The sequence below is a fragment of the Mirounga angustirostris genome, unplaced genomic scaffold, assembly GCF_029215605.1.
Source record: "Mirounga angustirostris isolate CCGP_5_RB_7025 unplaced genomic scaffold, mMirAng1.0.hap1 SCAF_8, whole genome shotgun sequence".
Taxonomy (NCBI): Eukaryota; Metazoa; Chordata; class Mammalia; order Carnivora; family Phocidae; genus Mirounga; species Mirounga angustirostris.
In genome coordinates, this window is record NW_026991716.1 from 115222797 (window position 1) to 115247862 (window position 25066).

The window sequence follows — 25066 nt, forward strand, 5'->3', positions numbered from 1 at the left end:
GATATGGATCTTAATAATGATAATAAATTAAAAGATTTTCCTCCCTTCCCCTGTGGACCACAAGTGAAAGGAGGGAAAACTGGATGGGAAGAAATCAGAGAGGGAGACAAACCATGAGAGACTCTGGACTCGGGGAAACAAACTGAGGGTTACAGAAGGGAGGGGGATGAGGGGATGGGGTAACCAGGCTATGGGTATTAAGGATGGCACGTGTTGTGATGAGCACTGGGTGTTATATGCAACTGATGAATCGTTGAACACTACATTAAAAAGTAATGATGTACTATATGTTGGCTAATTGAACATAATAAAAAAAAGAAAGATTTTCATTAGCAAATAAGCTAAGAGAAAAATAATACTCAATCCAGTCCCTTCTTTCAAGTTTTGTTAGTTTCCTGGAAAACTATAGAGCATATTTCTTTTTTTAAAATATTTTATTTATTTATTTGACAGAGAGAGACACAGCGAGAGAGGGAATACGAGCAGGGGGAGTGGGAGAGGGAGAAGCAGGCTTCCCTCTGAGCAGGGAGCCCGATGCAGGGCTGGATCCCAGGACCTGGAATCATGACCTGAGCCGAAGGCAGACGCTTAACTACTGAGCCACCCAGGTGCCCCTATAGAGCATATTTCAGTAATTATTTTGACAGAGGTAGTCTAATCTCTGAAAGGGAGCTCGCACATTTCTAGGATGCCAGGTTAGCTCACCAGCTAAAGTATTCATTGTGGCAACCAGGCGTCCATTCATAAAATGGGCAGAAAGTGTTGAATGTAGCATATACATTTAGGTAGGAATGAGTGGGATTTGTATGGGGAGATGGTTGTGATCCTAAGAAGAAAGAACTAATATAATCTTGTGGAAGGTAAACATGTTGATACAGTGGAGTAAAAACAAACACACATAGAGAGAGAGGGAGCTAGAACTGAAATATCCTAGTTTATTGATGTGGACCATTTTGTTAGTATCAGAATTCTGATTGTTTATAAACACATCTGTGTGATTCATCTGGTTCGTGTGGGTTAGCTTTGGAGAGTGTATGGTACCTTTATGTTCTGGTCTTCAAATCTTAAAATTATTAATTTTAATTGTTTACACTTATTTCCATGTATAAATTTGCATCTGGAAAGACTGGTACTTCTCTAAGGCAGGAGTCAGCAGATTTTTGTATAAAGGGCCAGATAGTCAATGTTTTAGGCTTTGTGACCATCTGGCCCCAGTTGGGAGTTCTCAGCTCTAGCACTGTAGCAAGGAAGCAGCCAGAGGAAATGGGCAAAGAAAGGGATGAGTGTGGCCGTTCCCTGTTAGCCCAGCTGTAGGAAAACTGGAGGGAGTTTGTTGACCTCACACTTTCTCCCACAGTCTCAGAGCCATGAGCTCTTCACACATGACAAAGTGAACCTCCTCTATCATTACCCACCTGTAGTTCTGGTCTAATGCTATATCTACAAATTCCTGTTTGATGTTTGTTTGCCTCTCATGTTTCATAGACTCCCTTCTAGGAAGACCCTGAGGGGACTTCCATCCTTCTTTGCAGGTTCAGATTTGGGAAGAGGTATGCAGCCTATGCCCTTCTTTCCTGTTCCCTCATCTGTGGAGGCAGTGATGCTCAGAGCCACCTGGTTCCAGAGCCAGTCTTGCTTAGAGCTTGACATATGCTGGGGACCCCAACCCCTTAAACTGGCATGTGTGTGATGAGTTCTGCTTCTGTGCCTGGTGCCAGGTAGGGCCGGTGAACGCTAAGCAGAGCTGTACAGCTGTGTGACTGGGTCTTCCTCATGTTCACAGGACTCTGGCTCTGCTGAGACCAGGTCATAGCCTGTTTGACTGGACAAGGTGATTCACTCTTCTCCAGAGCTCTGGATCATCTTCCTCATACCTTTGCTGTAGCTGAAGTGCCGCTCTCAGTGGGTGGTTAGCCCTCAGTTGACTCCCTCTGTTCTTTAAGTACTGGAGGCATCCTGGTCTCCTGTGATTCTGTCAGGTTCTATCACTTAGCATTTGTGGGCTCCCAGTGCCTGCCTGAACCAAGCCTCTTTGGCTTTTTTGTTGGCTCCCATCTTCCCTGTTTCTCGATGTTGCCAAAGACTCATGCCTCACTGTTGGCCCTGCATGAGTTATGTCAAAATAGAGAATATGTTGCTTCATTTTCAGTATAGTGATATAAAATTTAATTTTTTGTTCAGATCCTTATATTTTAAAGTTATTATTAATTAAGTATAAGTAAAACTTACAGTAATATTGATTTAAGAGACATTTTTGAAGGAAACTTAAAATTGGTACTCAAAGATATTATAAATAAATTAAAACCAGAGAAAAGATCAGTGGGCTTCTATGTTGGTCTTGGTACATAGGGAGCAACATGGGGAGCAATTTCACATTCAAAGGAGATAAAAACAAGCTTTCCCAAGACTCTCAGTCACAAGGATGTTTTAGGATGTTCTGTTTCCTAATTGTCTTTTATAATTCTAGCATCAGAGTACTTGATACAGTCCAGTAAACAGATATATACAAGAGACTAGTAATCCTTTACATTGTATTTCAGAAAATTTCTGGGGAAGATGTGGAGTCATAGTAATTCTTTTATTACAAAATCAGTCTTTAGAGACCATATCATATGTATGTAGACTGGAGAGTGAAAAACCGAGTTGACTAAAGACCAGTTAGAAAGGCACTGGTATTGTCCAGGTGACAGGTTGGGTGGGATGGGAATTGGGAAGAATTCCTAGACACTTCCACCTGGTTAGTGTTACTTTCATATGGTTCAAACTGGTAGACTTTTAATAAAGGTCATGATCATTTACAGAGTCAACATAACCCTTTGTGATAAAGGACGAGCGAATTGGAGGCTTTTAGAGCAGAGACTAAGAGAATACCCAGGAGTTGGACGGTCTGACATTACAGTCCAGTTTTGCACCTTGGTAGTGGGAGGTTATTTTATCTTACTATGCCTAGTTTTCTCATTCTTAAAATAGTGCAATTAAGAGTAACCGATTTCATAGGGTTGGTTATGTAAGGATTATATGAGATTAGTACATGCAAGGCACTTAGAACCTTTAAAAATACATTATTATTAATACTTGGAGTCAGATAGACATGGATTTCAATCCCTGCTCCACTATTACTAGCTGTGTGACTGTGGGCAAATTAATTACATCATCTTTGTTTACATGTCCTTATCTTTAATTGTGGAGGTAATATTACCTATTTCATAGAATGGTTGTAGGGATTTATTCAGAGAAGTGTAGGTAATCATCTTTAAAAATACTTTTAAACAGCAACCTCTCCTAGTTCTTGGAGTGGTGACAATTAATTCTGGTATATTGTGATTTGATGATTAAGTCTGTTTTTATACCATCCAAATTTTCCAAAGTTTTAAACTTTCTTGAGCTTATTTTTTCCCATGTCTGTTCTCCCAATATAATTAATATGTATCCTAAGAGTCTTATTATGTGCTAGCAAATCCCTTCCCAGCCTAGAGTCCACACCTATTGAGCAACTACAAAATTTTTATAGGCACTAACGAGGAGTACAAAAAATGGCAACGTGACCATCTCAGAAATGATCTGAAATTCTAGCTGAGGAATTTGAAGTCAGAAGATATTTTTTTCCCAACTAAAAAAATTTTATAGTTTTGGAAAACCTTAGCCTGTCTACTATGAAAGAACAAGTCACAGAGATCAATCAATAGAAAAATCTCAGAAACACCCAGTCTTGGTTGAGTTGTTACATAATTATTTTTGTGGGAACTGTGTGCTCATAGCTGATTTTATGTTGCATTTGTAGTCATAATGTCTTCTTATAAAACTGTTCCTAGTTCATATTGGTAGAATTAAATAATTGGTATTTCTCAGAAAGCCTGGTGTTTTCCCATAAACTCACTGTGTCTTATTTGCTTAAGATCTGCCATTGTAGTACAGTATATACCTGCATATAAATCACATGGTTCAAATCACATAAGGGCTATTTAGGATTCTTTGTGGAAGTGAATGGTGACATGCTGTCAAAGAATCCCAGAGTGATGTGTTTGGGATCAGCTCAAAAGGAGAAAAGACATGAGTTGGCAGAGAAGGAGCCTGGAAGGCAAAGAGTGAACAAGAGCTATTTGGGGAAGGTGGATCAGTGGGACTGGAGTTGGAAACTTGCCCATTTAATGAAAAATGTGCAGTGGGCAGGAGAGAGAAAAGGAAGAAAGATAGTGGAAAACCTCAAGTGATTCAGAGAGGACCTGTATAAGGACTTTCTAGCCCTATCAGCTGATTGAAAATGAAAGAAGCTGCCTAAAAAAATTATGCACATTGCACCGATACAGATACGTCAGGAGGGTCTCCTTCTTAGATGTTTAAGGAATTCATACATTGGATAGAAGATAGACTAGATGTCTGCCAAGATACGCTGTAACCTCTGAGATGCTGTGATTCTGTTATTTATATTGCTGAACATAGTATACGAAAGACATGGTAACACAGTTGAATACTTTGTAATTATAACTCTGTATTATACCCTGAGTTCACTGCAATGAGGTTTTTTTTTTTTTTTTTTTTAAGTACTAATACAATACATTTCTTTATGAGGGAAGATTACCCATTTCTAACTTGGTTTTCTAAATCCCCAATTAAGAAAAATCTGACCTCTGCTAGAGAAATAATAAAAATAAAAACCATAGTTTAGACTGAGATTTTAATATACAAGTATTACTTTTTATATTAGAATCTTTAAACCAAGTAAAATAATTAAAACCTGTATATTTTGCTGATAACATTTGGAATGGCCTGTATTTTGTCATACACTGTGGTATTCATAAAAGCCTAGATTTTTCTCAAGTAAATGAAGAAGTGACTCTTAAATGTTTTCATCCCCTGAAAGTTGGCTTTAGTGTTTCATTTTTTTCTTATGTTTATTTGCCAAGATGTGTATCTTGTACGAAGTGCAGTGAGAGCAGTGTTTATAACAGGGAAGTATGTGGTAGCTGGAAGTGCTTAAAAATTGTGATTTATGTTGGTTTGTGGCAAATTAAAAAAAATATTGACTTTGTAAGGCTCTTTTTACTGGTTACTTTATATAAAGAAATCAAACAAAATTATGAAGTTTCATTCCTAATATGTTTGATTATTTTGTATAATCAAAACTCCTTTTTGCATTTGTAATGATTAATGTATTCTTCTTCATTGTTATCTTGAAGTTGATATTTCAGATTTTTAATTCTGAGACCCTATTATATACTTGTCCTATAAAATGAATAAATTTTGTTGATTAACATTTTTACCAAATGGATACATTCTTGTGACTGACAAAAGGATGGCCCTAAATTTTCAGTGGACTTCACAAACTTTGTGAAAATGTCAGAAACCTTGGAAGAATGTGACTTTGGAGAAGGATAATGCCTATGTGTGATCCATAAAATTTATTATTGGCAGAATCGCAGAGCCCTATAAATAATTCACTTTCTTAAGACCCGACTGATACCTAGTGAATCCCTGTGTCATCATCAGCATTATTTAAAAGATGGCACAGAAGGTAACATCTGGGAGCCAATTCATCATTTAATTAAATTATCCTGTAATGAAATCTTCTGTAATGAGATTAATTTTAATTATTAATCAGGAGTTGACATGGGCACAAGGCACCATGAATAATAAATGAAAGTCTCTGTCTGTTCCATTTCTAAGATAGGACCTACTTTACTGCAACAGTGCTTTTTATACAGCAGTGCTGAGTCCTCACAATGTGATCATCCAAGAAGCTGGCTGATTTCTCTTTCAGAACCTAGAGAGAGGATAATTGATCAATACTTTCAGATTTGGATTCCAAATCTATGCATTTCCAGTGTGCCCCAGTGATTTTGAGCTGAAGTAGTTTTCATTTTTTAAAGTATTTTGAAGAAGTCAAAGATAGAAAATACTTTTACAAAGTAATCTGAGTTCAGTTCTTAATTCAGGTATATGAAAATACCACCATTTCCCTCCAACTTTATTAAATTATAAGTGACATAAAATGTTGTGTATGTTTATGGTAGACAACTTAAGGATTTGATAGATGTTTACTTTGCAAAGTGATTACTCCAGTAAGGTTAGTTAACACATCCATCACCTGACATAGTTACAATTTTTTGTTGTGGTGGTGAGAACACTTTAACATCCATTCTCTTTAAAGTATATAATACCATATTGTTAACTGTAGTCACCATGCCCTATGTTAGATCTCCAGGACTTACTCATCTGGTAACTGGAAGTTTGTATCCTTTGGGAAATGTCCCCTTAGTGGCTAAAAATAGTTATCACAGTCACACTTTGATGTCAACTCTAGGCTTATAATTGTGTTCTCTTACCACTGTTCTGTCAGTTCCTGGCAGTCTGTCAGTGTGGGGTCCTGGCCTCCAGAGAGGCTTTCAGCTGTCCTGACAGGACAGGAGGATCAGTAGACTGAACCACAATTCAGTGGGGACTCAGCAGTGTCCTGGGAGTACTGGGCATCTACGTGGTTGCCACAGAGAGGCCTTCCATGAGACCCTGGCTGTATTTGCTCAGGTCTTACACCTTCTCCTTGGTTGCCTAAAGGAGAGTCATAAAAAAGAGGAATGAGACCTTTTCTCTGTAGCCCTAGACACCAGGGTGAGGGCCCCATTTACAGGAAAGCAGACTGAATGGTCTTCAAACAAAACCAAACCCAGATCATCTCATCCCCTTGATTGAAACTCTTCAGTAGATTCCTAATTTCATTTAGACTAAAATTTAATACCCTTAATATAGCCACAAGGCTTGTGCAACTTCGGCTTTCTTTCAGTCCACCCGTGCCTGCCCCCCCCCCATTCTGCTGTTGAACCTGTAATATTATTTTAGGAGTTGGAAGGAGCCACGATTTTTCCTACTTTGAGGGTTTCATTATGCAGTTCCTGTGGCCTTCTCCTGGATCTTTTCCCGGTGTGCTCCTAGTCTTAGCTTAAATGTCACTTCTTCCAAGAAGCCCTCCCAGATTCCCTGATCTAAATGATTTCTCCTCTGGTTTGTTATAGTCCTTCGTCACATCTCTATTGATTCATTCAATACTGTGTTAAATTATTTTGGACTTACCATGTTCCATGCAGCTTTTGCTTTCCTTTAGATAACTTACCAAAATTCGTACTTATGTAGTCATTTTCTATGATTATTTATTTATCTGTCCTACTAGACTAGAAGCCCCAAGAGGGAACATGCTGAAACCCTGGCTTAGTACCTGGTACAGAATATTCCTTTAATGAATACTTGATACATGAAAACAACAGAGATGAGAACTTCTTAACAATTTAATCTATCAGACCCTAGAATGGGCTTCCTTAAAAGGCAGTGCACTTTCCATTGGTGGAAATTTTAAAAAGAGGGTAGACAACTCTGTGTTAGAGTTTACCAACAAAAAGGGGATTTAAGCATCAGAAAGGAAATTGAAACCGATGACCGTATAATTTTACTGTAATTTGGTGTGGTGGTGGTTTTAACGTCAAGGAAATAATCAAGAATCAGTTGCTTACTAATTAACTAAGACAACTTCACTTTTTGGTGATAGTCTCTCAATATTTGTTCAGTATACATAGAACATTTTTCTGATTTCTTCTTTCAGCATTTATTGAGCATATGCAGTGAAAGTGGAGACGACTGGCTCAGCATCGGAGCCATGGCAGTGTCCAACCCAGATCATCCCCTGTGGTGCTTTTTCCTTTTGTTTTCTACCAGTTGTGTTAACAAGAACACCTTTCTTAATATGCTAGGATAGTAATGAATATTTAGGAAAGGAAAATTAAATAACATGATAATTGTAGTGAGTAGTATCACATTCTATAATCTGATTAGATTGTACTTTGCATTTTGGATGTCATTAATAGTTAATGACAAAACTTCTGCAGAGAATAAAATTATCTTGCCTTCTGAAGAAATTCCTGTATGATTAGGAAGTTTACTGTTGGGGTATTTATATATATATATGTATATGTAAATATAATATATTTATATATACACATACACACATACTAAGGAGCTCTTTCTTTCTGATTGGTAAAATTCCACTGCTCTCAGCTATCACTCAATCTTGACTACTTAGTGTAATTACGAAGAGAGAACAGAAGAAACATTGAGCCTCCACACAGTTCTCTAGCCTAGTTTGCTATTTCACTCAGTGACAATGAGTCAGTCTTCAGGAAGAATATTTCCTATGCTGTGTAATAGGCTTCAACCTAAAACATGACAGAAATTTGAATTAGCAGAGGCAGATGCTTAAAAGCAAAACATCTTTGTTGTTGTTGTTGTTGTCATCATTACTGTTATTCTGGTTTTATAAGTCTGAATTGTCTCTGCTGTACCTCAAAGGCACTTAGGGACAGAATTCATGGAAGTATTTCTTCACACTTCTTGTGTCTAAGAGAAGAGATTCAAGCCTTCTGTGTTTTGCAACCAGAGATTTAAAATAGTCCAGTCCAGAATGGAACATTTCTTTCAACATGTTGTGTTTGCTTGCAGGTTGGTAGTAATTGAAAGACTGTCAGAACAGGATTTTTGTTGTTGTTGTTGTTGTTGTTGTTGTTGTTCTTGAGTGCTATCTGGAAATTGTATTAGTAATTGTGATTAGAAGGCCCTAGCTGGATGTAATTTCCTGCTGCCATGTGTCTAGTTGGCATGTATCACCAGGGCCAAACATTTTAGCACAAACAAGAAGTTGTATTGTGTTTCAGTAGTTTTCCTACCCGAGCGTGCATTTGCCAATCTATCTGATCACTCTTAGCAAGAAAAAAAAAAAACAAGCTTAGTGACCTCCACCAAATTCCTTATAACATAGTATGTTTTATTAAGGTTCATTTCATTAAGGCTCTATTATGTACTTTGAAGGATGATGAGTATTAGCATTCATGTTAGAAATAGCACGTATAGAAAGAATATTTTAGCATCCATTTATCTTTTGTTGAGAATTTGCTTTGCCGAAATTTCAAAATCCAGCCAGTAACAGAGCTCCATACGGATCTAGCCAATAAAGAGTACACTTCAGCTAATTTTAGGAGTAAGAATGTCATCAAAGCTCTAATTGACCATTTTATATCGCTTTTGCTGTGATACAATGTGTTTGTTATAAGAGGGAATTCTATATTCCACAAAAGAAAGTTATTTTTAGACATGACTGATGATCTGGTAGAGGTCTTTCTGCATTTCTGTTTTTCAAGGTATAGCCCATTGATTCCAGATTACTAAAATTATCAATTTTTTTTTTTTTAAATGAAGAACTACAGCAGTGGTTCAGCAGTATGCCATTGTAAGTTTAGGGCTTTGCTTTGCTTTTTTAGAGAATTATAGATACATTCAATAATAAATTCTGGAATCTTTGTTTACTAGTTGATACATTTTTACAGGCACTTCCATCCTGTCTCTAAATAGTTCTAAAGGTGTATAAAAATGATTAGTAACACCATGCATCAGGATGGGTTATTCATTTATTCAACAGGTATTTCTTGAGCACCTACTATGTTCTAGGCACTGTGCCTGGTTAAAAAAAATAATAGATTCTGTTCTTGCCCTCAGGCTGCTCATAGTCAAGTTGGTCAAAGAGGGATAAAGCAAATAACCATGGAAATAAGTATAAAATCTGTCTTAGGGGTACTGCAGAGTCAGGTAGGTAGTTAAAAGTTTCTCTGAGAGAGGTATTAATTGAAGACTGAAACTGATTCCTGGGAGTTAAGCAGGTGGAGGTGCGTGGGGTGAAAATTCAGGTGGGGGGTAGCATGCACAGTGTGGGAGGAAGGAGTGTGGTGTGCTGTCGATGGAGCCTGGGAGTAAGTGAGCTTTAAGCGGAGTAAAGCTGTCCTGGTGAGTAGGGGCCAGAGTACAGGCCCTTGTAGGCTAAGTAAAGGTTGTTGTTGTTGTTGTGTGTGTGTGTGTGTGTGTGTTTATCCTGAGAACATTGGGAAACCTTCAGGTGTTAAAATGTGTGTGCAAAGGTGTCCGTGAGAGAGAGAGAGAGGTTGAGAAAAAGATTTCCTTTTAGGAAAGATGTCTATGGCTGCACTGTAGAGCATGGGCTAGAGGCATAAAGGATAATGATTGTGATTTATTGTAACCCAAATGGAAGAAATTAAAACCCATGAATCCATAGTGATGCTTGGGGGTAGGGGGCGTGTGGAGAAAAGCTCTTCTTTACAGAAAAAAAAAAAATGCCAGCTATTTTAAGTAGAACAATAGAGTGTCACCATATTTGCAGTTCCTGCTTTAATAACTGATTGGGACATTGTTGACAGATGCTGAAACCAATACATGAATGTCTGCTGGGGAATAGTATATTCGTATGGTGCCAAAGTGATATCACTGGACACTGAGTGCTAATTACAGAAGAAAATTGTAACTTCCTAATGGAGGGTTACCACTCAAACCAAGGGATTAAACTTAGTTTTACTCATGATGGGACAACCTGATAGTGGAGGCTTTGCATGTGATGCGATATGTAGTTCCCAGCCTCCCATATGCAGTATTTATGCAAAAGGAAAAAAGAAAAAGGTTGAACCTGACTATAATCAAGCCTCTGGACCTCACTCTGAGTTTTTGGAGAAGGTAAGAATGGAGGACCAATTAAATGACACCATAAGGTGGGATATTCTACAAGACTCCTGGCCTAGATGTTTTAGAAACTTGGTATCGTGGATTAAAAAGATGATGAGATTGTTTAATATTAAAATGGATTAAAGAGATTTAACAACAAAACATCTTATAAAAAAATTCATTATATTGGTTTTAAAAAAACTAAAAACAAAGAGACCTTCTTGGGGTGATTGGGTATTTTAGAGGATTTTATGGTATTGTTAATACCATCAATGAAATGAATGTGTTCTTAGGAGATGGCATGTTGAAGGCTGAGATGTCAACCTACTTCCAAATGATTTAACAGCAATAATAAATATATCATAGATAGAAATAAAGACAAGTAAACATGAAAACATTGGAAGAATTATGGAACTTAGCCCGAGAACATCTGAGGGTTTGGTGTACTATTCTTTCAATTTTTTTTTTTTTGGTCTGTATAAAATTTTCATAGTAGAAATTTGGAAGGAGAGAGCAGACAGATAGCAAGCTGGGTAGTTACTTGACTCGGCCTGTGCATCTGGTTACAGGATTTCTAGTACTTGACAAATTAGAGCTGGTGAGATGATCCTTTACCAATTCAGAAAGTCACCCTAACATCTACACCCCCAAATCTGCCAAATCCTCCAGGTTTTGAACACCTGGAGTGAAATCACATCCGGAGTGTAAATGTGTGTTTTGTGGTATGAGTCTCAAACTCTGTATGCCTCCACTGAGAGTGTGGGACTTTAGGATTGCTTTGTGCCTGCCACAGATAGAATGTACTTGACTTCACACAGGAAGAATGGTTGTGGAATATGGGTCAGGAGGCTCCTGCAGTTTACCTGATAGTCGATGATATGATAGCTTCATACCAGGATGGTGGTGATGAGAGAGAGAAGTGTAAGATGTGAGAGAAAGGTAAATTTTAGAGGTAAAAAATGACATTATATTGTTAATGTTATATTGCTAACGAGGAGTAAGGCAGAGTGGGTTATAACGGATAACTCTTAAGTGTCTGCCTTGTGTAACTGGAAGAATGTTGTAGTTAGGCATGGAGAATCAGAACTCTGACCGTCAGCAAGTTTGGGAAGAAAGATCCAAGGATTGGTTTTAGACATAGTGGGTTTGAGATATTTTGAGAAAATAAGGTGGAAACATATTGGGTAGTTAAATATAGTTTGGCTGTAAAACAGACCTTTAGAAAATACTGTAGTGCATTTCTTTTGTACAAAATAGCACTGATTTGGCGTACTTCCCTAATTATTCTTGTTTGAAACAGTTTCCAGACAATTAAATGATGAGTTCTTTCTAATTTTAATCTTTGAAAAAACACTTTTCTGTAGTTGTTATTCTCTATGAAGCTGTTCTGTGTAAAAATATTATATAAGCTTTTTTTTTCCAGAATTTCTCCAAATATAAAACCTAACATTAATTCTCTGTTGGGATTAGAAAAAAGCCAAAACCTGGAGTGCCTGGGTGGCTCAGTTGGTTAAGCAGCCAGCTCTTGATTTTGGCTCAGGTTATGATCTCAGGGTCGTGAGATTGAGCCCAGCATCCCATCAGGTTCTATGCTCAGAGAGGAGTCGACTTCAAGATTCTGTCTCTCCCTCTCCCCTCCCTTTCACCCCTGCCAAATAAATAAATAAATCTAAAAAAAGAGAAAAAGCTAAATACCAACTTAGAGTACTTTGTGGGCTATCTAATCATTAGTCAAAAATTACCAAAATATTACTACTACAAGTAATAGTTATTCATGTTAGAAACATTAGAAAAATTCTGAGAAAAAAAGCCATTTGTAATTTCACTAGCATCGATACTGATAATTTATGCTCATTTTAAACTCAAATTATATACGTGCTTTATATGTAGCTGGTGAATTTATTCTTTTTGTACTACCCATGTAAATTTTGCCATATTTATTCAACAAGAGGTAACTGGATGGTTTGTTTCACTTCAACTGAACATGTATTTATATTCCAGAGTGTTTCTTTCAGGAAGGTCTCTACTTAATTTACATTGACAGCAATTCATAAAAAGTAAACCTTTTATTTTTACCTCTAGAAGTTATATAGATGTCACGACCATTGAGTTTTCTTACAGCTGTATCTTTAAACAAATGATAGTTTAATGTAAGACCATGGCCTTGATACAGCACTGATTGTGTTGTTCTTTTACTCACTGCCACATTTGTGCCTTAAAATAATTTCTTAGGAAACATTACAGCATCCACACTTGTGGTGTTTAACTTAAATATGGCATGATAATTGTAAAAGAGGTAGCAATGTTAGTTCTTGCCAAAATCACACAGCATTGTCTATGTGCATGCACACGCACACACACACACACAGACACACACACATAATAAAATTTAGAAAATGATCACCAATTACTTGCCTTTTTTTGTCATCTCAGAAACAGGGAGATACATTATGTACTAGACTCTTCTATGCATTGATTGTCATAGTCCTTTTTATCACTACAAGAAGACCTTATTAGGTACTGAAATCAGTGTTGGGAATGCAGGGTGTGGTAAGGAACGTGTTGTGCTGGATATCAGGAGACAGGGTTCTTTGCAAACTGGGCCACAGACATGTCATATGTCTTTGCACAAATCATCATTGATGAACTCATCATTTGGTAAGAAGTTGTATAGCCCGTAAAGGCAGCTGGCTACGTGGCCAGGAAAAGGGACTGCTTTTTTAGATTTCTGTTAAAGCAGCACAAGGTAGTGAGGTCCATCAGGAGAGACCCAGTTCATTTTTTTTTAAGATTTTTTTTTTTATTTGACAGAGAGAGACAAAGCAAGAGAGGGAACACAAGCAGGGGAAGTGGGAGAGGGAGAAGCAGGCTTCCCGCTGAGCAGGGAGCCCGATGCGGGGCTCGATCCCAGGACCCTAGGATCACGACCTGAGCCGAAGGCAGATGCTTAACGACTGAGCCACCCAGGCAACCCCCCTAGTTCAGTTTTGTTAAACCTCTGAAGGAGACAAGTTCAGATACAAAGTCCAAATTGCTCTTGGGGGTGAGTGGAGCTGTAGCTTCTGAATATCTAAGCAGTTGCTGTAAACCCCAGTGTGTTTGCTGTCTGCCTTTAGAGACCAGCAGGTGTATGATGGTTGCAGTTAGGTCAGACTGGTTTAAATGGCCAGAGGTGGTACAGAGCCATCAGTGGAAGAATATCAGATTTGTTTGTTTTTAGGATTGGGGAAATATGATTATGTGTGTCTGCAAAGCAGAGATCGTCCCTGGAGAGGAAATGGAAATATGCAAGAGAAATGAGAGGGAAAAAGTCATTCTTGCTTATTGGTAAGATTATCCTCTGAGAGGATGATCATGGATTCCTGGCTGCCTAATGAAACATGACAACCAGAAGGGGCCTGTAACCTACAGTGTGGGCAGAATATTCAGTGGAAATGTGGTTTCTGAAGTGATAAAAAGAAGAGCTTGTGTTTAGAGAGGGTCTACTAAGAGTTTAAGCTCTGATGGGTTGATTAATAACCAATATGACAAGGTCCAGGTAGATGTTTATAAGTAGCTAAAGTGGAGAAGGACGTGGGAGGTCAATGACTTGGAGGCATTGAAGGACTGCTTCCAGAGGGCAGAAAAGGCCAGTAACATGATGTTGAATCATCAGGGATGATGGCCAAGGGTGGTTTACAGAGGTGTGTAAAATAGTAGCTGAAACCAACAAGCAGTTTGGAAGATTGATCATGGGATTGGTAAAATTTAGCAACCAATATGGTTAGAGGTTAGTATAAGGTAGTGGGAAGGACTTAAAAGAGAAGGGAATGTTAAGTCACAGTACCAGAATTTGTCATATCCATTGAAGTGGGTTAAAAAAAAAATGTCACCAATGTTAGGAGTATACATAAGCTTACCGTGTTAAAGTGTGGGCAAAAGTTCATTTCACACCCTTTCTGTTTACTGGAGGGATTGTGGTTATAGACACAGACAAGCAGAATTTAAAAGCAAAGCAGCAGTTTGTAGACTCTCATGTCTTGTTTTTTTGCCAGATTGGTTTTGGACCACTCCTCTGGATACAAGAATGCTGCTTCTTCTGCCTTTACCCCTTGAACATACACATCTTTCACTCAGGACTTGTGCCATTTGAAAGGGCATGGGTGTCTTTGACCTGGAGTGCTTTCAAGGTCACCCTAATTCCTCTCTTCACATTCCCACAATGTAGGTCCTTCGGGTAGCCTAGACATCGGTTCAGTATGTTTGTCTATGCCTCATTTTGCAGAATCTTCCTTAAAAGACCTGTTAAAATGTGTGTTCGGGATACTCAGATCCAGGGTGAATGCCCAGGGTATATACAACAGCAGGTGGAAATGTAGGAGGAATTGCACTTTATCATTTTCTAAGTCTTTGGCTACACGATAAGTGACTTCCATTTAAAATCCAGTGCACCAGCAAATCGTGTTGGCCAAATCTTCAAAATTCATCCATACTTTAACCACTGCTCATCACCTTCTCTAATTTCATGCTGATGAGAGGCACAGGCTTGAAGAAATCTTCCTTTGTGTTCACTTGCCCCTCTACATTTCTTTCTTCACACAGCAGCCAGAGTGATTTTTTTGAAAATTTACATGAGTAATGCCACTCCTCCGCTCCAACCTTCCATTGACTTCCCGTGTGACTTACAGAGAAGCCCATCTTTATTGGACCACAAGGCTCAATGACATCAGTGTCACCATCCCTGCGGACCTCAGCTTGGAGTCCTTTCTCTCACTCCTTTGCAGCTCCTTGGCCTCCTTGCTGTTTTCAGACCCTCAAAGCACAGTTCTGTGTTGGAAGTCATACACATCCTTCCCCTGGAAGATTTGTCTCCCATTTATACTTAGACTTCCTTCTCTCATGTCTGTGAGGTCTCTGTATAAGTATTACCTTATCAAACCATCCCAATCCTCTCTAATTTCTTTTCCAGCTACATTTTCTCACAGACCTTATCATCATCTGACATATTGTGTATTTTACTTACTTGTCTATTCAACTCCACTAGAATGCATACATCAACAAAGCAGAGATTTTTGTCTGTTTCATTCATGCCTTATCCCTGAGTGCCTATAAAGTACTTCAAACATGGTAGGTATCCATTCAGTGTTAGTTGAATGAATAAATGATTGGATGGACATATGGATGAATTTAGCCTAGGTGGTAGTTTAAATTTTAAAGTTAAGTGGTAAAGCTAGGATTGATACTCAGGCCACATTTTGGTCAAAGCCATTACTCTTTCTGTATTACCATGTGAATTAATCTGGATCCCTTCCCGAGAGATATGGACAAACATTAACAGTGGAGTCCTTTGTAGAGTCAGGTATAATGTTAAACTTTAAATCCCAGATGAATTTGGCTTTATGAACTACCAAATAAAAATAGTCTAATAAATTCTAGTTTGGAGGTGTAGCATTGAACAGAATTTAGAAAATTCTTTTCTGTCATTGAAACAAAGGACTTTTGCAATAGGTGAATAAAAAAAAACATTGACTCACAAATGACCAGCTAAGGGAGAGCCAGATTTCTAGATAAGTAGGACAAAAAAATTTCCACTGTTTCTCACCAACTATGTAGCTAATGGGGATGGTGGCTTTAAGCCAACTACCACTTAAGGGGGAAAAAAAAGCTTACCATTCAACAAGTGAATAGTTAGTGTGGAATGGATAGCATCTACTGAAATTTGATTTTCAGCTCTCTCCCCAAGTGACTGAAGACATTTTTTTCAACCTGTTTACTTTTGTAACATGTCTTCTCATAGTCAAAATCAAGGTTAATTATATGAGAGTTTGTGGTTTAATGCTACTGAAGGTTCTCAAAAATATCTTGAGGTGTCATTGGAAACATGCTGGGACCCTAAATAGGCTGACTGACCAGGGGCATTAACTCACAATGGTCAGGGCTTAGGGGCAATTTACTGACTATAAGACCGTGAGCACCAAATCCAGATCATAAAATCTCAGCAAATGAGTTGAAGTTGAGACTAGCCTAGATTGGAACCAACATCTGTAGGTTTTTTCTGTGGCAGGGTAGAGTCAGGTGGGTGGTACCATGAAGCCATTTTCGATCTGGTCTGATAAAAATCTAAGGATGAATTCTAGCCCTTTGGTATAAGTAAGGTACATAGGCAGTTCCAGTCCCCAGAAGGGCTTCATGAAGCCTGGACACATTTTCATTGTCTAGCCAAATATGCTGAATTTCAAGACAATTGTATGGACCCATCATGGGCAAAGGGAGACAAATAGAGGTCAGCAGGCCAATCGGGGCAGGGAATGACTGTTTTGTCATAAGCATCTAAATTTAAGTCCTTTATTACCCAGGATTATCTGAGAACAAGGTACATTGCTGCTGTCCATTTTAAAATATCCACTGTTACACATGTGGTTTCTAATATCTTTCTGAACTTGACTTAAGGCATACGGTGAATTTATCCTTCTTACTATAATTCCTTGGCTTTTTTTTTTTTTTTTTTTAGATTTTATTTATTCATTTGAGACACAGAGATACAGAGAGAGAGAGAGAAAGCATGAGCAGGGAGAGAGGCAGAGGGAGAGGGAGAAGCAGGCTCCTCACTGAGCCAGGAGCCCGATGTGGGGCTCGATCCCAGGACCCTGGGATCATGACCTGAGCTGAAGGCAGACGCTTAACCATCTGAGCCACCCAGGAGCCCCTCCTTGGCATTTTTATATCTAGGTCTGGCTAGGGTAAATAGATATTGACAAGAGAATTTGGAATTTCTGAAATCTTTATTCAGTATATATGAATCATCAAGGAGGTTTTGATATAAACTAAAACAGCACTGATTTGTTTTAATGGTGAAAATTCTCTTATATTTCAATGCTGGTATATCTTTTATATAGTACAGACTTGATATCTAGTTGTGCACTGTGCTAATAGTTCTGTATTCTGAACACTATTATCTGTATTGGGCTTATTGATCTTTATGATTTTGATAGAATGAATTTGTGTGTCATTTATTTTGTAAGTTACAGAGGAATGAGCAGTTGCCATAAATAATGATAGCTTACAGATCAATGGCTATTTTGAGTTCTTTGATTTATTGGTTTTATAAGTTTCTTCTCAGGAGGTAGGGAGTAAATTGATCTTTGAAATGTTTCATGAACTGTTCTAGATTACGTGCAGATACCCTGGGGAATGAAGGAGTGAGGCCACTTTAAGAAGAGCTTGACCTTAGGCTAACCCAACAAAAGCTCAATTGTGAAGAGATCCATCAGAACAAAACTGTACCCATTAGCAGATTTCGTTCCTGCATATGACTCCTCAGTTGAATTGAATTTACTGGGATGGGTCTGTGATTTGTCTTTTACTTTAGATCTGTTAGTGGTTTTCATTTCCTACTTTACTTGTATACTCTTTTACTGTCTCTTCTCTGCCCTCCTTGGGTCTCAGCCCTCTTTCTCCATTTTGTTTTTCTCGTTTAGACCTTGATCCTACAAGTGGGATTCAATTTCAGCAAGTATCCGGATGGGTATTAGTCTCATTCCCTAGCAACTAGCCCCACCCTAGCCCAACAATCCCTCTACCTCCACCACCAACAATTAGCTTTCCACCCCAACCCTCCGACCCGCCACCATACACACATTATTTAATTGTATTCTGATGCCTTTGCTTTAATAGACTTAACAAAGACTAATTATAACAAATAGCACACCATTATGCCATTTACAAAGTATTTATATATTTATTTTCTTATTTGAGATAGTGGTTGCTATTTCAAAATAAAAAAGGAAGAATGTTGTACTTAAAGGAGAACTATATTTTTCATAAATACTTATACATATTTACATATAGTAAGAAAGTGTCCACATATTATGAATATTTTCTTACTACAGGGTAGGAAATCAAATATTATGGACTCATATTTACAAAGTTTATCTTACCAGAAAAATATTTTCCCCAAAGTCTTACAATTTGATAGCCATTTATTTATCAATGATTTTTATTCACTATTAAAGAAATCATTACTTTGGCCTTGTTTGTCATACTCTGATATAAAAGTGACCTGCTGTTCTTGTGATGAGAAGAGAGAACAGGAGATTCTTCAGTGTGGGTACAGATGAAGGTAGTGAAGCAGAGCATTACAGGGAAATACATAAGCATGTGTTGACCATTGATTAATGTTAGGCACAGTTATATGCCAAGGGCATTGCACTGGAAGCCAGGAGACCCAGGTCCATGATTAGATGACCTAGCTGACTTATCGCAGGTCCTTGGTTTCTGTACTGAAGTAGATCTAGGACCTTGTGATTTCAAGTATGTGTGATATGGGATGTCCATGTTCTTTTTACTTTTGAAAATATTTCTGATGTTTTTTGATTTTTTAAAAATAGTTTGACAGATTTAAAGCTATGTTTCAGTTTTTTGAGAAGTTTGCTTTTGCTTATGACTATATAAACTTACTATATCAGTCTTATCTGATTGGTCAAGATTTTGGGTTAGTTTTACAGTCTGATTTGGTTCCATTTATACTTTGATCAATTTTAGGTAGTAAAACAATTGAAGAAAACTGCCTTTAGACAAAGTTAGTATTTAAATGAGACGGCATTTGTTAAATATCATATATGTTTATATACTATATATTTATAAATTATATAAATGAAATATATTTCAATATAGTATTGTGTATAAATGTGCATGTATACATAACCAATTGTGGATTTTTTTTCAAGAGAATATTAAATCGTTTATTGATTACACATGATAATGGATGATACACAAGCTTTAATCCCATCTATAATTTTATCTGATACCATAATTCAATTTAGATATATTGCATAGGATGTGCCAACAATCATATTAATAACCAAATAAACTCCAGGACTTTGCTTGGGTGACCCTTTTAATGGTGAACTCCAGGTCACAACACATTAACTGTCAGTTCAACTACACCAAGGTTTGTGGAGACAATGGCGTCTGTGCCCAAGCAGGTTGCAAATCAATTTCGAATGGAACCTGGCATCACCCTGAAGGAATTCTAACTTCACATTGTTGGGGTAGTATACCAAGATGGCGTCAGAGTAGACTAACTTTACACAGCACATTTTAAAAAGACACATTTATTCAGCGTCATGATCAGACTATTACATTTAGCAATCAACAGCATGGGTGCAAAAAAAAAAAAAAAAAAAAACTACATTAAAACCCTTTGTTGGAATGCTTTACACTTTCCACAGAACAGAAACTAAAATAACCTGTTATACAATTAGTCACAAATACAGTCCTCGAGTTTTTTGCCCATACACATGAGTATTGTCTAAAACATGTCTTCTTTGTAGCAGCTAGGCCCTGCCACCACTGTGCTTGGCTGAGTTCACAAATCTGTTGTAACCTGTAGCTTCCCCGTCCCTCCTCTGGCTCTCCTCTCCTGCTAAGCTTTGTTTCCTGGCAGTAATTAAAACTTTCTGCCACTGCCATAGCTACTGCTGCTGCTGGAACCACCATAGCCACCTTGGTTTCGTGGTTTGGCAAAGTATTGGCCTCCACCACCATAGGGGCCAGAGCTTCTGCCTCCAAAATTTCCTCCTTTCATGGGTCCAAAATTTGAGGATTGATTGTTGTGATTGCCAAAATCATTATAGCTTCCGCCACCTCCAAAGTTGCTTCCATCATTACCAAATCCGTTATAGCCATCCCCACTGCCACCATATCCACCACCACCTCGACTGCTACCAAAGCCACCTCGACCACTGAAGTTCCCTCCACGACCAAAGTTGTCATTCCCACCAAAACCACCTCCACGACCACCACCAAGGTTTCCAGAACCATTTCGACCTCTTTGGCTGGATGAAGCACTAGCCATCTCTTGCTTAGATAGGGCTTTCCTTACTTCACAGTTGTGGCCATTCACAGTATGGTATTTTTGAATGACAATCTTGGCTACAGAGTCATGGTCATCAAATGTTACAAAAGCAAAACCTCTCTTTTTGCCACTGCCCCGGTCAGTCATGATCTCGATCACTTCAATTTTCCCATACTGTTCAAAATAATCTCTTAGATGATGTTCTTCAGTGTCTTCTTTAATGCCACCAACAAAAATCTTTTTCACAGTTAAGTGGGCACCAGGTCTTTGAGAATCTTCTCTTGAGACAGCCCTCTTTGGTTCCACAACTCTCCCATCCACCTTGTGTGGCCTTGCGTTCATGGCTGCATCCACCTCCTCCACAGTGGCATACGTGACAAAGCCAAAGCCTCTGGAGCGCTTGGTGTTTGGATCTCTCATTACCACACAGTCCATAAGCGTTCCCCATTGCTCAAAATGGCTCCTCAGACTCTCATCGGTTGTTTCAAAGCTCAAACCTCCGATGAAGAGCTTCCGCAGCTGTTCAGGCTCTTTGGGAGACTCTGACTTAGACATGACGGCGGTGGGAGGGGAGACTTTAACGATGCTTACTCGGCGGCGTCCATGGGCAGAAAGGAAAAGCCCAATTGTGGATTTTGATAAATATTTTTTAATCATATCAAAGTGGCATCTCTTCCTTTATTCATGCATTTTCATTTGTTTTGTAACAACATGAATGATGTAAAACTTTTATGGCATTTATGTAATATTATGCCATGTGTCAATATCATCAGAACTGAGAAACTTATTGGCTTATGTCCTAAAAATACCACAAATTCCTTGGGTTTTTCTCCTTTCTGTTTAATCTGATTAAATAGATGGCCTTCCAGTTTGGAAATAAACAGTCTTACTTCTGAAAGAATACTGGATATTCCTCCAAGTTTCTTTAATTAAGTAAAAATGTTAGCTATTGACATGCTGTTTTCATAAGTATATGTATATATGGAACTATAATCTAATCTAGCTTTTAAAAATGAATAATAGATTTAATGGTTCAAAAGAAAAGATGTACAAAGTTATTTTGTGGAAGAAAGAAAATCATTAAGCATGATTTTTCCATATAGTTTGCTTATAGTTTACTGCAGCTCTTACATGGACATGAAGTGGCAAGGATGGAATGTATAGACTTTGCCACTTGGGTCTTATGAAAAGTTATATTTTGTAGCATGGATTATTTGGCCAATCTCTTTTAACAAACTAAACTTTCCCACAATCTTATGAGGAATAGGGATACTAAATATGATGTGTATGATATATCTTTGCAGAGACACACACAAATGAAGATGTACTAAAGTATTTTTTTTTAGATTTTATGTATTTATTTGAAAGAGAGAAAGAGAGAGAGAGAAAGAGGCGGGGGGGGGGGGAGCAGAGGGAGAGGGACAAGAAGACTCCTCACTGAGCCAGAGTCCCAACGCAGGGCTCAATCCGATCCCTTGAGCCTGAGATCATGACTTGAGCCAAAACCAAGAGTCGGATGGGATGCTTAACTGACTGAGCCACCCAAGTACCCCATTACTCAAGTATTTTTGATTAAAAATGTAAGTCCAAAACCTGGGTATTTAACTTTTAACTTCCAAAGATAAGTCATCAACTTTGTCGATTATCAGTTTTATTATCCATTAATAATATTTTTAGGAGGTAAGCCGGTAAATTTCTCAATTCTGATGATATTGATATTGGAGGTAGAATTATGTAAATTCCTTAAAATTTTTATATTATTTATGTTTTATAAATCAACTGAAAGTGGAATGCAAACAGCATATGTAAAGAGATGATTGACTAGGCTTTTCTGTTTCATCCTATGTTTCAGTAACAAGAGGCAACGTACCTATTTTTGATCATATTTTAGTTCAATCTTTAAAACTTAAAATTGAGAATAATTGTAAGTAAAATGTGAATTTGTCTAGTTCAATTTTCAGAAAAGTGATTCTGTAATAAAAATAGTCTATTCATCATATTGTCCCTCAATTTTCAGGGCATTCTGAAATGTATTTTACTATTTACCTCTGTACGATATGTAATGCTTAGGAGAAGATAAGGACATCTTCAGAGAAAGGGTGTTTCTAATTCAGAGTTACTCCAACCCTGGTTACCTGGAATGAAAGGTTTGGTAGAATACAGACCTGCAAAGAGCTTGAGGGTATAGATTACCTCCCTCAGTTGAGTGCACTCACCGGAACCCACCTGTGGGGACTGTGTCAGGCTTAGTAATTTGGAGAGGAAACTGCTTTAGGGAAATTATTGCTTGATATGATTGAAATTATTTGTTCATCCATTTGTCTTTTAAGCTTTTTAGGTTATGTTTCCACTGTGCTCCAGAGGTATGAAGTGTATTTTTTTTAATTATAGGTTTAAACAATTTTAATTTTGGTCAGACTTTGCACTAAAATTTAATATAGATTATCTTCCAAGGGGTAGTTGCATAGTCTTTCTTACATATACTTAGAGAATGTACAGTTTGGGCTTTAAAAAGAGTAGAAATAAATAACTGGAATTAGTATTAAAGGAACGCTTCCTCAGATCGATTACAATTGATAAAATTTTAAAAATCTCATGCTTAGAAACCTTGTGGACTCCAAATTATAGTCAGGATATTCTAAAATTATCTCTTTTCTGCTTGTTGGTACAGTTCCTTAACTATCCTTTTCTCAAAATAGTGGCTAATATTTATTGGGTGATTCCTTTGTCACTAGAAGCTAAATCCTTTGCATAACTGATTTTATTCTATCTTCTATCCACTTTATCTGGCAGGCATGCCCATTTTACAGTGATGGGGCAGTAGTTTGCCCCGGTCACATAGCTCAAGAGTGGCCAAGTGCGGATTTTCATCATGTCAGGCTGACTCTAGATTCTGAGTCTTAACCCCCACACCATAGTGTGCCCAGGACTACACATGAGGCAGAAGGGCTTTTCCTTTTTCTACAGCTGAAGGCTTATGGAAATATAAGAGTTGTTTTAGTGATGAGGTATGACCAAAATACATTTACAAAGTCTTGGGTGATACGTTTTTGTAATGGTGAAGATCCAGTCCTTCCTTTAAGGAGCCCATGGTTACTTGAAGATAGACAGTTGAACAAATAATTGCAGTGTGTTATTATAAGGGTCAAAGAAGAAAGTGGGAAGTCTGCCATGAGGAGGGCTTTGGAGAAGACCAGACACTTGAGAGAAGTGGGAGCAAAATACTCCATTCCTTTGTATGATTGACCTTCTCCTGTCAACTTTGTTCAGCATTTTATGATATTCTTTCTATATATCTCCATTCACATGAATTTCTGATCATGATATTTATCTTATATATTTCTCTACACTTTCATTGTAGTTGGTTTTCATATGCTTTTCAGTTTCTCTTTATGAGAATTTAAAATGTGTATTTTATTTTATGAGGTTCTTAAGGAAAGATAGTGATGATTTTATTTTTTCATTTTTTTATCTCAAAATATATTGTACACAACTCTTTCCCCTTCTAACTTGTGAGTGTAAAATGTGTAAATTATACCCTTAAAATGAGACTTAGAGTGGAAGTGTCATGCGAAATGGTGATTATGCACATCTCCCCATCCCCTGTTTTATAGCTATCATATCTAATAGTAAATACCGAAAAGGCAAGGCAGCTGCCTAGATTTGGCACAGGGTAGAGAAATCATCAATGCTAACCCTTATCATGAATTACTCTGTACCAAGCCTTATGGTCAGCATTTTTCATAGATTATCCTATTTAATGCCCACAACTCGACACATAGGTAATGATTGTTATGCTCATTTTAGAGATGATGACACTGAGCCACAGAGTTAAAGAACTTGTCCAAGGTCACGTCCCTACCTAGTAAACTGAGGACATCTGATTCTAGACCCTCTATGCTTCTTTTCATGGGGGCTTCTAGGCTTTGAGAGAAATCCATACTTTATGGACTGGTCATAACTTTGTATTCATTCAATAAATAGTCAGTGTGGATTTTCTACTCCAGATTAGATCCATCTTTTTCTGTGTGAGGATTGTGTTTAAATGTTACCATGAGAGGCCTATCTTATGGGCGTGAGTAGCTCAGGTGATCAGGTGGGCCTTGTTCATGTCCGGGCTCTGCCATACTAGTTATATGACTTTTACAAAGTCATTTTGTTCTCTAGCACTGAGTTTCCTCATGTGGCAGGGGATATTTTCAGTGTCTTCCGCCTTTCACAATCGACGATACCAGGTTGCTCTAGTATCACTCTTGCTTACATATGCTATAAATGGAAACCTTCAGATGTATGTAATGGGCACTCTTTTCATCTCTCTTATCTTTCCACATTGGATATTTCCTTCATGCTCGATTTATCCAGTCCCTGTATTTTTAAATACCATTTTGATGATGAAGATTCACACGTTTTTATCTCCAGCCTTCACCTTTCTCCTGCTCTGCAGACATCAAATCCATCAACAATACTGTTGTCTCTACCCTTAAAATATAACCAGAATGCGATCAACGTCCAGTATTTTTATTTCTATGAGGCCTGGCCCAGGGAGCTCCATCTCCATCTGTATGGTTGTAGAACCTCCTTGCTTGTCTTCCTATGGCATATTCTTTCACAGCCCAAAGTGAGTGTTTTAAAACTTCAGTCAGATCAGGTCATTCCTCTACTTAAACCTTCCACTGGCTGCCAGTCTCA

The 25066-nt window shown here is 37.9% G+C and overlaps 2 protein-coding genes across 6 annotated transcripts in view; one reads left to right on the forward strand and one right to left on the reverse strand.

The window, feature by feature from the left end:
• EYA4 (EYA transcriptional coactivator and phosphatase 4) overlaps positions 1-25066 on the forward strand; it is a 267602-nt gene that overhangs the window by 76658 nt on the left and 165878 nt on the right. The window lies entirely within an intron of this gene.
• LOC123863907 (heterogeneous nuclear ribonucleoprotein A1-like) lies at positions 19619-20988 on the reverse strand. The gene has a single exon (XM_064598117.1). The coding sequence runs from the start codon at positions 20930-20932 to the stop codon at positions 19970-19972; it is 963 nt and encodes a 320-aa protein (XP_064454187.1). The 5' UTR covers positions 20933-20988; the 3' UTR covers positions 19619-19969.